This window comes from Tenrec ecaudatus, chromosome 12 (genome assembly GCF_050624435.1).
Source record: "Tenrec ecaudatus isolate mTenEca1 chromosome 12, mTenEca1.hap1, whole genome shotgun sequence".
Lineage (NCBI taxonomy): Eukaryota > Metazoa > Chordata > Mammalia > Afrosoricida > Tenrecidae > Tenrec > Tenrec ecaudatus.
The window spans coordinates 137375677-137390415 of NC_134541.1; the positions used below are offsets into that span (position 1 = coordinate 137375677).

A 14739-nucleotide genomic window follows, 5' to 3' on the forward strand; every position below is an offset into this window, starting at 1 on the left:
ATTGTAAAGATGTGCAATTGTTCCCGTGGGACCTTTTCCCCACGGACAGTTCACTGGCACCAGCTTCGCCCAGCTTGCTGCGCAAAGATCACCCGTATCCCCTGCCGAAATCCCTTCCCCGCAGACGGAGACTCTTCCTCTGCAGAAAATGAGCGGAGTCTCAATGGCGCTTCCGTGAGGGTTTATGCCGCCCCGCGCAGGCTCCCATCCAACTTCTGCAGATGCCGCCCAATGGCCGCGTTCATCCAGCCCGCTCGCTCGACGCCCCTCCTCCCCTGCCGCGCTGCCTCCGGTCTTCTCGCTCCTTCCCTTGCCCCGCCACGGTCGTCTCTGTGGGAGGGTAACTGTGGACTGTTTATCATGAGCCCCCTGGAGGCATGTCGTGGGTTATGTGGGCATTGGCCGGCTCACCGGCAAGGTCAGCCGTTCAAACCCACCTGCTTCTCTGCAGGGAGAAAGATGAGGCTCCCTGGTCCCCTAGATTTTCAGCCTCGGACACCCACAGGGTGGGGTCGCTTTGAATTAGAATGCATCTGACGGCAGTGGATTTGTGTCCATGTGTACCTGCATGTGTCTCTCTTTAAAATTAACTATCTGGAAAAAAGCGTCCTGGGAAAGAAAGGAAGAGGGTATAAAAAAAATTAACTATCCGACTTCCTTCCCCTGGCTCCCTTTCCTTCCTTCCTCCCCCAGCCACCCCACCCCGACCCCCAATGGTTTCAGTCACATGGCTGATAGGCTCAATCTTTTAATTTTTTTTACTCATTTTATTGGGGCCTCTTACAGCTCTTATCACAATCCATCCATCCATCCATCCACTGTGTCAAGCACATTTGTACATTTGTTGCCATCATCATTTTCAAAACATTTTCTTTCTACTTGAGCCCTTGGGATCAGCTCACTTTCCCCCCTCCCCTACCCTCCCTCCCTCCCTCGTGAACCCTTGATCATTTATAAACATGTTTTTTTCATGTGACAGACTCAATCTCGCTTGTTGCGACGCTGCAGCGCAGCCATGACGATGACTGACATCATCTCCTCAAAGGACATCGAGGCGGCCCTGTTCTGCTGCAAAGGTGAGGGGGCTCTTCGCTTCCCACAGATGGGTCCTCTTACGTTCAGGTGACAAGGACTGAGAAGCCCGGGCCACTGGAGAGTGGGGAAGCCTGGACTTGTAGATTCCCAGCGCCCCCCCCCCCCCTGTAGCACCGGAGTTGGGGGTGGGGAATGTCAGGCAACCGGCCAGCTGCAGGACAGCATGAGGTCAAGGTGAAGTGCCCGGGCCCACGATTCTGACAGCCTCCAGGTCCTCCGGGCTAGTTGGTGCCATTAGATGCGTCCGGTCCAAACAGACTCCTGCCGACCCCAGGTGTGCTTCCTAGAGTCTTCAAGGGGGGACCTTGGAAGCAGATCCCAGACCTGTTTTCTGAGCTGCCTCTGGGAGGGTTTGAACCGCCAACCTTCCGATGAGTTGTCCAGCATGTCACCATTCATGCCACCCAGAGACCCACCTCTGTGCTACCACCTGTCACCCACACGGCCCCAACCCACCACTTAGTCACCGTTGGACAGCCATGTCCCTTCAGTGAGAAGGAGTCCTGGTGGCACAGTGGGTAAGCGCTCGGCAGTTCACCGGAAGGTCTGTGGTTCAAGCCCCCCAGCAGCTTCTCAGAAAAAAGAAGTAGCAGTCTGCTTCTGCGAGGCGTGCAGGCTTAGGAAACCCTGCAGGCCAGTTTGCCTCTGTCCTGTGGGACCCTCAGAGGATGGGATCCACCTGGCCCCAGCAGGCTTTTTACCTCTGTGAGTTTATTGGTCAGAGGGAGCTAAGATAGAAGTGCGCCATCTCCTAGAAGCCTAGTGTCTCCCGTGGTTAAGCACTCTGTAAGTTCGAGGTCTTACTATGGAGGCCCCTGGTGGCTTCAGATAGCCCGTCATGGGGGACTAACCCTGCACCATTGGAGGTGCCCACCAAGGCCCACCCATCATTTCCCACAGGCGCATTGTTCACGCACCAAGCAATTTTTATCTTATTTATTATCTTTAAAAATCATTTCATTTACAATTCTTGTTACAAACCATACATCAATTGTATCAACACATTCATTCTTTTCAAGAGATTTACTTTCCATTGAGCCCTTGGGATCAGCTCCTCTTTTTTTCCCTCCCTCCTTCCCCCAACATAAAATTCTTTAAAAAAAATTTTTTATCGTTATGTAAAGTACCCCAGGTGTTACAGGCTAGAGAGGTTTCGGGTAGTGGAGCTTCTCCTGGTCTTTTGGCCCCAGCGGCCTTCTGACAGCAGACGTGACTGTGACAGCGGAGGTGGCTCCAAGGTCCGGGCACCCCCTGCTCCTGTCCTCATGCAGGAACCACAGGCCAAGGCCCTGCGGCCCGGCTCTTCATTTTGGTTTTGCCCCAGAGGGGTCAAGGGTACTTGGCACGTTGGCTGATTCCCATTTCCGTCACCATTTTCCTGAGGGTGGCACCGTCACCGGTCCCATGTTACCCAACTGGTTCTGCACCTGCTGGGTGCATTTTGCCATCTCGTCCCAAACGAGGGCCAAGCCAGAGAGCCATGTGTCACATTCTCCTGATGGTGATTCCCTGTACTGCCGTGTTCCGGGTGCTTGTGTATCTGGAAGGGTTCCTGACTTGTTGGGTTTTTAAAAAAATCAGTTTATTGGGGGCTCATGCAACTCTTATCACAATCCATCCATCCATCCATTGTGTCAAGCACATTTGTATATTCGTTGCCCTCATCACTCTCAAAATATTTGTTCTCCACTTAAGCCGCTGGCATCAGCTCCTCATTTCCCCTCCCCCTCCCTCATGAACCCTTAATGATTTATAAATTTTTATTATTTTGTCATGTCTTACACTGTCCGACATCTCCCTTCACCCACTTTTCTGGTGTCTGTCCCCCAGGGAGGAGGTTATATGTAGATCCTTATAATCGGTTCCCCTTTTGGTTTTTTGTTGTTTTTTTTTAATAAGCTGCTTCTCTTTCCTGTTTATTAATGTACAAAATATACAAAACCAAAAGAAAAAGAAAATATTCATCCTCAAATCCATGTGGCTCTTAACCCATGACCCTGCACAAAACCCAACCAATCCACTGTTTTCATAGAAAACAACTGATGCCGAGACAGGTAAAGGAGAGGGAGCTCATCTGGAGCCCACTGAGGGGACACCTGGTGAGGACTCGATGGCTGCTGGGTACAGGGAGCTGGAAGCCTCCCTAGGACAAGGTTCCGGGTGGAGGAGGAGCAGGCTGGCTCCCCAAAGGCAGTGTGTGTAGTGTGACATCAGCCCAGCAGGCGGGCTCAAGTTGGTCTGTCTCACGGATGTGTTCTGCCAGGCCTCCAGAATGAATGGTCACAAAGACCAGGCACCCCCATGGGCCTGACTCGTGCCCGCGAAAACTCTCGCTGGACGCTGATAGATGCAAATCAGCCGCCATCGGGCCGAGTGGACCGCCTATGCAGATGGGTGTTCATGGAAGGGGGTCTCGAGAAAGCCCATGATGCCGAGGGCAGCGTGGGGCTGATGGGTTCCAGAATCAGATACAGCCCGTCGGTTCCCCCTTTGTACTCCACCTTCCCTCCACTCTCCCGGGAGCACTGGTCCTGAGGGGATCATCTGTCCTGGATTCCCTGTGTTTCTGGTTCCAATCTGTACCAGTGTACATCCTCTGGTCTAGCCAGATTTGTAAGCTAGAATTGGGATCATAATAGTGGGGCGGGGTGGGGGGTGGGGGGGTGGGGGCGTTATGCACAGAGAAGTGCATTCAGACTCAAACCAAACTCACCGACATGGATTCAACTCGAATCAGGCTTCTAGGACAGGGAAGAACTCTCCCCATGCAGGTTACCGAGATTATAACTCTGCAGGAGTAGGAAGCCTCTTCTTTCTGCCGAGGAGCAGCTGGTGGTTTCAAACTGCCGGCCTTAGAGTTCAAGCCCAATGCATAACCACTACGCCACCAGGGCTGCCTTAAAGCAACATCTCAACTTAAAAACAACAACAACAAATCACGTGTGTGGGCCCTGTATCTTTCAGATCCTGGCAGCTTCAACTACAAAACCTTCTTCTTTAAGGCGGGCATGTCTAACAAAGACAAAGTCTCCCTCAAGAAGATATTCAACATCCTGGACCGTGACAAGAGTGGCTTCATTAAGGAAGATGAGCTACGGTAAGGCTTCTCCTACATGGCACCGGGGCTGGACAGGGGCACACCCCTGTCACTTGGTACTGCCCAGGCAGGAGCATATGGGTGGGTTAGCTTTCCAGGCCAGGAATACGTCCAGAGCCTGAGACATCAGTCCTTCAGTCCTTCCTCTCGACAGCCCCTGGAGTTCCTGTGTGTCTCCCTTTTCCATGTGTGCTTCTCTGTTTATAAATCAGAAATGCTTAGTGTTGCGACCCGCCCTGCTCTGATAGGATCTCATGTGCTAACAAACATACAAAACCCAGCAAGACTGCAACCTCGCAGCACAGAGGAGACCTCCCCTGTGAGTCTCCAAACTGTAGCCTTTGCTGGGAGAAGCCCTTGTGGTATAGTGGTTACTAGTTGGGCCTTGAACCTTAAAGGTCAGTAGTTCAAAACCACCAGGCACTTCTTGAGAGAAAGAAGGGCTTCGCTGCTCCCGCAAAGCGTTGCAGTCTCGGAAACCCACAGGGGCAGTTCTACCCTTTAGGGTTGCTATGAGTGGGCATCGCCATGATGGCAGTGGGGTGTGTGTGTGTGTGTGTGTGTGTGTGTGTGTGTGTTTTAGTGAATCTTTACTGGAACAGACAGCCTCCTCTTTCTCCCTCAGAGCAGCTGGTGGGTTCAAACTGCCAACCTTTCAGTTAGCAGCTGAGCTCTTTAACCACAGGAACATAGTCATAGGATCTCAACATGGACTTGGCAGGACATAGTCCAATATAGTTTCTGAGGAGAAAGGTCTGGTCTTTGGGGTTCCTATGGGTTTCAAGGTCGGCCTAAGGTGTCTAGCCCCTCTAAGGTGACATGCTGTCCCAGGTCTCTCTCAAAGCTGTCCTACCCTGCCTGAGGACCCCCCACCCCAGAAACAGCAGGGATCTGGCTCTCTGGGGATGCAGGCTGCTCCAGACTCTCCTGGCCAGCTCCAACTTGGCCCTGTTCCCACAGGCAGTTTCTGCAGAACTTCTCCCCTTCAGCCCGGATGCTGACAGACAACGAGACCAAGGAGTTCCTCCAGGCATGTGACACCGGTGGCGATGGCAAGATAGGAGTGGATAGTAAGTGGGCCAGACAGCGCCACCCCATTGCCCCTGCTGGATCCCATTCACCCACCCTCCTCCCAACTCAGCCCTCCTGTCCCCCTCCTCTGCCACTTTCGGAGACCACTCACTCCACCTGTCCCTCTCCCTCCCCTACTTTGTGAGACCATCTCACTGTCCCTCAGAGCCCTGTCTCACCAACCTGACCTTTGTTAGTTTGGGTCAACTAGGGAAACAAATCCACAGAAGCTCATATGTATAAGAGAGGGTTTTGTGTAAAGAGCAAGTGTACATTAAGAAAGCATCCCAACCCAGTGCTGTCCAAGTCCTAAGTCCAACATAAGCCCATGTGTCTGACACCAATCCACAAAGTTCTCTTCCATCTTACAAAACACACACTATGATGCCAACTGCAGGAGGAAAGCCAAATCAGTGAGCATGTAAGCAGCTCAGCACTGGCAGGGGTCTCCCTACAGCTGCTCCAGCACCCAGGGCTGCATCAGGACAGGTCCATGTGGCTTCTCCTCAGGGATGTCTTGCAGGACGTGAGCCTTGCCAGCTGAAGCAGGGAACTGCTAAGGCATCTGCACCCTGGTCCTACCAACACAAAGCAAGAGACCTGAGAACTAGAAAGGCGAGGCTCCCTGAGCCATTTATCCCTCCGCCCTTCAATAACTCCCACATATGTTTATGGGCCAGGTTGACACAGGAAACCATAACTATCTCATGACCCATCCCCTCCCCCTCCTGTGACCATCTCCCTGTCCTCAAGGGTCTCTCATGCCCACCTGACCCATCTCCTCCCCCTTAAGGGAATGAGTCCCCCCCCAAGGGACCTCTCACACCCACCTGGCCCATTTACCTCCCCTCCTGTGACCCCATTACCCTCCATGCCCTCAGGGACCTCTCCTACCCCCTGGCCCATCCCCCCATGTGACCATCCCCTCGGCTGAAGGGGGATACCTGGGTTCCATTGCAGGGGTGTTCAGCCACCACCACTGTGTATTTGGTAGGCAAGTCAGATGTGGGGTGTGACCCAGAGCAGGTGTCAGTGGGCCTTTCAGACTAAAACAGACTAGGACTGCCCAACACCAGCCAGGGAAAACCCTATGGGTCAGCGAGGTCAAGTCCACAGTGGATCATGGGCGGGGGCAGGGCCAGGCAGCTTTTTCTCCGCTGTGCGTGGGGTGACCACGAGCTGGGGCTGACTGGCCAGCATCACACACAACAAAACTGGTCAGCTAAAGCCATGGATCTTAATCAAGCGTGGTCCCCTCTTCCCAGGGGACATTTTGGGGAGCCGTGGGGGGTTACACGTTGTGCTGCTAACCACGAGGTTAGCAGTTTGACACAAACCAGCCGCTCCTCGGGAGAAAGATGAAGCTTCCTACTTCCGTGAAAGAGTGACAGTCTCGGAAATCCACAGGGGCAGATCAACTCTGTCCTGTCGGGTCGCTATGAGTCGGAATGGCCGGGGTTCGGTTCTTTGTTTTGGGGGGATCTTTTTGGTTGTCACCTTCCTGGTGGAGATGCTACTGCCCTCTGGGGGATGCTGTTAGTCACCCCACATCGAAATGGCCCCACCGTGCAAATCATCCTGCCCCAAATCCCCAGGTCAAGCAGCCCAAAGCCCACTGCCCCCTGGCATCGAGGCGATCCCCATTCACAGCGACCCTTCAAGGCAAAGTAGAACTGCCCCTTAGGGACTGCAATGCTGTAACTCTTTGCAGGAGAGACCCAGCACTGCTGGGAGTGCAGTGGAGAGATCGCCTAGGTTCCCTCCAGGATCTTTCCAAAGGAATAGTTTCCCTGGGACTTGAGAACACCCTCAAAGACCCTTCGGGCCCTGAGGATCCCTGTTGACCTGCCATGCTTGCAGAACCTCAAGCCCGGTGCCCTGAAAAGTCTATCGACTGCAAAGTATCCTTGGAATGAAGTTCCGAGTCTTTTACAATGTAGTCTCTGAGGGTGTTTCTGGTGACCCTTTCTACAGCCAGTGAGGTCCCCATTTGGCAATGTCCACCCAAACTCTCCAGGGGCATTAGCTGCGTGTGCCACAAGAGGCTAACCCCTCTTGAGTTGCATTCCGGTTGTTCTGTTTCTGGCACTCTAGTTCCCTTGCCCCCCTTAGTTTCTCTTCTTTGTTTTGGGGTGAGCATTGTCCACCTTCGGGGTTCACACAGAGGAGTTGTCGGGGGGATACTGACAGTTCCAGGCTTAACACCGAATCGCTCCTTAATCTGCTGAAATGACACCTAAAAGACTGGAGGTCACCCCCCACCCTCTGCTGGCATTCCGGGATCAAGGAAACATTTCTAGCTCAGTCTGCATCGTTGTTTCACAGGCTTACCTCAAACGACTGCCACCAAGTCCATGCAAACTCATATCGGCCCCAAAGGACAGAGTAGAGCTGCCCTTTCAGGGCTCCCAAGATTTTAAATCTGTACAGGAACAGAGAGCCTCCTCTTTCTCCTGAGGAGCAGCTGGTGGCTTCAAACTGCTCACCTTGTGGTTAGCAGCTCAGTGCTTAGATCACTGGGTCACCTGGCCTCAGAGGCCCATACACTTAGGGGGTGGATGGGAAATGTATCAAGGCTTGGGTATTTCCATTTAAAAGTTTAAAAATGAAAATAAACATTAGGAGAAGGCAGGTAGCAGAATTTTATATAAATGGAGTCAACATTCAAAGTGAAAAAAAAATACTGGCGAACAGAGAGAAAGGAGGGAATGCCACCTTTTTTTTCTAGTGTGGTCTCCATGGGCAATTCTAAAATTAAAAGCATGACATTTCATAAAAGAAAAAAATGTTATTATAAAAAAAGCAATCACAGAGCTTTAAATGTTCTCATGGAGATCCGAGATCCTGGTAGGAGAAGCCCTGATGGGCTATGAGATGAGTTGGCACCCGGTCTCCCACCAGGCACGGCTGTGGCTCACTGGCCACACTCGGTGTCTGGAGTGGGATGCTGGAAACTGAGGCGCCGGATGTCAAACAACCAGCAGGTTTGCCATGGGATGAACTTGAAGCTCCCCCAAGTTTAAGCAACAACAAAACAAGGACTCGTGGGGACCTGCCCCCCGGGGTAGAATTGAGCTCTGCTGATTTTTCAGAAGCAGGTTGCCTGGCCTTTCTTCCGTACCACCTCGGGGTAGGCTCAAACCGCCAACCTCAATGTCAGCAGCTGAGCATGTTGCACCACCCAGGATGTCCTAAGACGCTGCCAATTTCTACCGCTCAGGAGGTGACTGGCTGGGCTGCGTACCTGCTGCACCGGTGGGTCAGAGATGTGGAGTGTCCACTGCAGGTGGGGAGGAAGGCCACGGCCTTGCTAAGCTGCATGGCGAGGCAAGTGGCGGCCACAGCTCGAGCCAGAGCCAGCACTGCCGTGGAGCTGCCTGATTCACTGCCAGCTCGCCCAGGTGTCAACTCCATGGCCAGGACACATCATTTACGGGGCCATGTTCCCATTTCCTCATTGGTCAATACTTCCTGGCCCAGAGGACAAGCTGGAGGCTGAGCAGACCCCGAGAGGGTGTGAGCAGAAGTTGGCGACTGTTATTGGTGGCAGTGTGCCGGTGTGGCGCCTTCTCCCCAGACGAGCCTCCCTCTGCGGAGGCCCAGCTGTGACCTTGAGTTTGAAGGGGAAGAGGAAAGAGAAGATGAATTGAACAGGGGTAGGTGGGCTCTGGTAGGGAGTGGGTCGCAGATAGAGAAGTGGGCAGCCAACAGGACATGGGCCTGGGCCCTGAAGCTGTGGGATCCATCTCTGCCCTTTACAACCCCTGTGACTTTGTACAAGCCACTCACAGTGGTCACTGTCCGCTGTCCTCAGCTCAGCCGCAGCTCCTGATGACCTCATGCACAAAGGACAGAAGCTGCCTGGGATTGGTTGTGGATCAGTAAGACTGTGTGGTCGGCGGGGGCTTTCCACTGGCTGGATTTGGGAAGTAGATCTCCAGGCCTTTCTTCTTGGTCTCTCTTAGTCTGGAAGCTCTGCCGGAGTTCAGCCTCCTAGTGGTAGGTAAGCCTCCACACACAGCGGAGAGGTGGCTGCACAGAAGCGGGTTGACCAGAAATGGAACCTGGGTCTCCCACAAAAGACCAGGCCTGGGGACACAGCAATTTAATCCCTCAGGGGCTGACCAAAGGGTCGGTGCTTCAAAACCACCAGCTGCTCCCCAGGAGAAAGAGGTGGCAGCTGTCTGCTTCTGTAAAGGACCTCTGCCTAGAAAATCCACAGGCAGTTCCTCTCTGTTCAGAGAGTCCCCGCAAGTTGTGATGGGTTTGGGGGCGATGGGTTTGCTTTGCTTTGCTTCTCCGTGAAGCCCCCAGTAGCCCTACCCTGCCACACTCGGTGTACCCATCAGGGAAACTGGCCTCATGGGAGGGCCGCTTTGAGGATTCTGGGTGCAATAGTCCACCCACAATGGAGAATGCCAAGGTCAGCGCCCACACCCCACCCCACCCCTACCCAAAGAGGCCTTTCTTATGCGTGCCCGTCTCCCGAGGCCTGAGCATCAATTGATGGCTCCAGACAGTGCTCACCCGAGCCCTGGCTGCGTCCTGGCAGGAAGAGACGATGCTCGTCGATCTCCTAGCCCACAGTCCCGAGAAGGGAGGGTCAGCATGCCTGGTTGTTCAAGGGTCCATGGTACTTACATTTCCATGGCACCTGCTATTTATTTTTCTGGAACGTTCACATCATGTCCTCTTAAAACAAGGGGCTGGGCTTTAGGGGTGGTGGAGCAGAGAAATGGAACAAGGAGTTAGAAATCATGTGGGTCTAGTGTGGACCTATGTCCAGACTCCTGGTCTACCTAATCCCTTCCTCTACTTTGCCTTTCTGGCCAGAGAAGACTCAGGACAGCTTGAAAGTGGGCAAAGGCTGGCACTGGGAGGGGTGGGGATGTGGGGTGTTGGGGGGGGGGAAGGGTCCAGAGTCCAGGCAGGTGCCTGCAGACTAGCAAATAAGCTTATCCTTGCTGGAGTTTGTGGGGGACAGAGGGAGCTCTCTCGGACTGCCACCAAGAGGGTGCTCAGTCCTGAGCCTCTAATCCAGGGACCCCAATAGACCAGATGTCCTCTTATCCACCACATCAACAACCCCTGTCCTCCTGCCACCCTGGGCCACCTTCTCTGGGGAAAAGCCATGGCCAGGTCAGGGACAAGGTGTCTGAGTTACACACCTGGGGACAAGGGGCACGGGCTGCTGCTTGGAGTGCAGAAACCAGGCAGTCCTGACCCCACAGCTCGACCTCGAAGGAGCCTCTGAGCTCCAAGGATACCTTGCTCCATTCCAGGAGCTTCCACCCCCAAACACCTGTACATCCCCAGAAGTGCTCAGCTGAGAGGGAATCCTGTTTTGGAAAGCAGCAAGCCCCCGCCCCACCCCCCCCACCCCACAAACACATGCACACACACACCCAGTGAGGTTCCCACATGCCAACATCGCTGCCTGGTCCAGCTCCAAGGTGCTTCCAAGTGGGGGAGGGGGCCTGATCAGAGCAAGGCGCCCCTAGGGGCGTGTAAAGGGTTAAAGCAGCTTTCTGCAAAGGTAGGCGCTCCCAGTTCCCCCAGAGGTGTCTTGGAACAAAGGCTGGGCAACCCACCCCCTGAAAAATCTGTTCTCCTCTCCACACAGGGGCGAGCTGTGGGTCGGGGTGAACTCTGACCACTGCGGAAATGCAAACATTAAAAACGAAACGCAGCGGAACTGTTGTGGTGTCACCTGCACCCCCTAGGCGGTGCCCCACGCCCCGGGTGGTGGGGGGGCAGGGAGGGGCTCGTTTGTTCGCTGTGGACCTCCTGGTCTTCCTCCCTGCCACATCTTTCACCTGCCTCACCCTCTCCTCCTTTTCAGAATTTCTGTCTCTGGTGAAGTTTTAACCGGCGTCCGGTGCAAAGATGAATTGCGTGACCCCTGTGAAAGAGTTGTTCGACCCCCAAAGGGGTCGTGACCCACAGGTTAAAAACCACTGCTATAGGACAAGAAAGTAGCCTTTGCACGTGTTCAAGACTGTGACTCTTGATGGAAGCAGATAGCCTCGTTTTTCTCTCCCTGAGCAACTGGTGGTTTTGAACTGCTGACCTCGAGATTAGCAGCCCAATGCGGAACCACTACACTGTCATGACTCCCGGCAATGGAGCTGGGATCCTGAAACATTTCCGCAGGGGCTGGTGCCATCATTGTTGTTAGGTGTCACCAAGCCAGTTCATGGCCTCTCGCGCACAACAGAGCTAAACCCTGCCCCATCCCAAGCTGTTTTCCCAATTCCTCCTGTGTTTGAACCACTTGTTCCAGCCACTGTTCTGGCAAACCTAGCTGAGGGCATTCCTCTTTTCTCTGACCAAGGGTGATGTCCTTCCCCAGGGACGAGGCCCCTCCTGATAACATGTCATAAGCACATGAGATGAAATCTCACCAGCCTCACTCTTTAGGAGCTTGCTGGCTGTCCTCCGAAGAAGCGGAATAATGAGAGACTGTGAGAAGTTGGTTACAGGAGAGGAGCTGTGGGGGGTGATGGGGTCAAGGTGAGAATGTCCATTCCCGGCCGTTCCGCCAAAGGGAAAGAACTGGAACTGAGGGAAGGGAGCCGTGGCTTTTGTTTTCACTGATACCAATGTCTTGTTCCCTCCATTTGCAAAGGGAGCGAAGCAGTCTTGTGTCGGGCGCCTGCTGTGCGCTACGCAGCCAGGACTATGAGGTGCGGTGCCCGCAGGTCAGAGCAGGCATTGCTCAGCCTGGCCTTCGTTGCTCTGTCAGCAGGTAGGAGTAATCCAGACCCAGTGAATCTGGCTCAGCCTACCTGTCTTGCCCCGCCGTCTTCAGAGAAGGGTCGTCAGGGGAGAAGAGGACAGTCTCTTCAGGTTGCAGGGCAGGTGCACTGGGACACATCCCTGGCAGGAGTGTAGCCACAGCTTCTTTCCTGCAAATGTGCCAACTGGTCAACTGTATCCACTGTGGTTCAGAGCTGCCCTGCACCACCGCTGTGGCTCTGAGATGAAGGATGGATGAAAACATGCGTGCATTTGTGCGTGAATGAAGGTGGGAAGAGAGAGCCCTTGAGCTACCCAGGTGGCACTCGGTCCTCTTGGTCCCTGAGCATCTTCAGGCAGTGCAGTCCTCTGTTCTCCCTCACTAGGCCCCAGACCAGTAGCCTCTCTCCTCCCTCCTCTGACTCCTTAGTGCCTCTGCCCCCCACACCTGCCTCCTCCTGAACCTTCATCCTGAATCCCCCGGCGTGATGCAGCTTGATTCTTTCAGACTGAGGACCAAGCCCCATCCCTCCTGCCCGATGGTCCCAGACAAAACCGAGAGCTAAGCCTCCAGCTCATCCAGGGAAAAGACTTTCAAACCTTTAAGACAGTGCAATTAAAAATGATGAAAGATGCCCATCGGTTGTAAAAAAACAAAACAAAACAGCAAAGCCAACATGATAGAAAGTTAAACGGCCTTGTGAGTTAGGCTACTAAACTGCATGGTCAGAGGTCAAACCCACCCGCTGCTTCCCCAAGAGAAAGCTGAGGCTGCCTGCTTCTGTCAAGACTGACAGCCTCGGGAACGCTGTCTACAGCCTCTGAGTCAGAACGGACTCACTGGCAGTGGGTTTGGCTTGGGTTTTTTTAAGGGGCGGTGGAGGCGGGGCAGGGATGCTGCATCACATGACAGTGAACTTTTACCAAAACTCAGAGACCTTGAGGACACGGAGCGTGAACCCAATGTGAGCTGTGGTTGACATTAGTGGATCAGTTGTAACAACTGTCCCCCAGGGATTCGAGCTGTGCATAAAGGCAGAGAAAGGGGTGTAGGAACTCTTTCACGGCCTGCAGCTGGCTCTAAACACCAGCAATGTATAAAGTGCAAAAAAAAAAAAGAAGAAAGACAAGTTGGGGAAATCTTCAATTGCAAGGCCGCCATAAGGGTTCGTGTAAGTATGGCCTGCCTGCTGAGTAACTATCCTACCTACCAGGAGCCGCCAGAAAGTTCATGGAAAAACTGAGTGAAAAGACAATTTCACTTTCTCCACGAATGTGCTGAAGTCCACTCAGATATCAAGACGTCTCACAAATCAAGATGAAAAATATTTCTCAAAACTCACAGCGACCCTGCGGGACAGGGTAGAACTGCCCACTGTGGATTTCTGAGACTGTAACTCTTTTTGTTTTTATTTTTTACATTTGAATTTTTCCCCAGATCTTTATACCCAAAGGTATAGTATTATTTATTTTTTAATTTTGTTACATCCCTAAGGGTTATCAGCCATCTAGAGCAAGCAGTCATCAAAGTTTATCCCACAAGTAGGACCCACTCCCTTCTGTTAGGATAGTAGTTGACTGTTTCCTTGTAGGAGACCCCAGAGAGGTCAAGCCCACCCAAGGGTGACCAAGGTTAAGCCACTATCATGAACCTAGGGTCCACCCATCTTGTCACATGTATACCTCTAGTCCCCCCCTTCCTATGGGCACACCCCTAGGTCATCCCCTTCCTGTCACGCTGTGCCTATCATACATCCCCTTCCTATGATGTGTATACTTATCGACCTGCCCCTTCCTGTGACGTGTAGTTACTTGTAATCATGTTCCTCTAATCGTGCCCCTTGGTCAACAATAAAGTTTGGGGCTCTCCTGCTCTCGCTCCCAGGCTCTTCCCGCGAGGATCACCAAGCAGGGCTGAGGTGAGCATGCTACCATGAATTGTGTCTGACTCCATTACTTCAATCTCTCTTCTATCTCTCATGCTCTCTATGACGTGACTACAATCTTTACTTACTATCGTTGTACAATTGCGCTACCGGACCAGCGATGATTTGTTGGGGGCCCTCCTTTCCCCTGCAAGACAGAAGAAGGGATGTGTTTACATTGTGGATAAAACTATGTTGGATTCGCTGTGGAGTGCTCAGAGAAAGGAGACAGCAGCCTTTGGGGGGGAACAAATACAACTAGCTCGTTCCTTAGAAACAACAATGGCGAGATTTTGACTCACTTTCTTTGGACATGCTCTCCGAGCACAAACCAAACGCATTGCCATTGGGCTGATTCTGACTCATGGCAACCCTATAGGACAGCATAGAAATGGCCCCTGTGGGTTTTTGCGACTTTAAATCTTTACAGGAGTAGAGAGACCCTCCTCTCTCCTGTGGAGCGGCTTGGGCTGGACCGCCCTTGAGCCAAGCTGTATGGTATGTTCAAGGGCGTCATGAAAGCTGAGAAAGTGAAGAAGACTGAAGAACAGATGCTTGTGGCAGAATACTAAGTATGCCAGGGATGCTCACAACCATCCTCCCAGTTGCCAGACTGCAGTGGGCCCCACGCCCTGCTATTAAAGACAGTGGACGCCTGCAGACATCTATTTGGTTCCAGAAGGTGGGGTTTACACCCTACTGATATTGGTTCCTATGGAGATCTAGGGAGTAGGTCAAAGTTAAGCTGCCATCCTAAACCTAGGATCTGCCCATCTTGTCACATGTATACCCCCAATCCCTCCCCTTCCTATT

At 53.0% G+C, this 14739-nt stretch overlaps 1 protein-coding gene across 1 annotated transcript; it reads left to right on the forward strand.

Annotated features, from left to right (window-relative positions):
• Positions 1-1015: 1015 nt before the first annotated feature.
• LOC142422996 (parvalbumin beta-like) lies at positions 1016-11131 on the forward strand. Its single transcript, XM_075528192.1, has 4 exons — positions 1016-1076; positions 4060-4192; positions 5153-5262; positions 11106-11131. The coding sequence occupies exons 1-4, from the start codon at positions 1016-1018 to the stop codon at positions 11129-11131; spliced, it is 330 nt and encodes a 109-aa protein (XP_075384307.1).
• The last annotated feature ends 3608 nt before the right edge of the window (positions 11132-14739 follow it).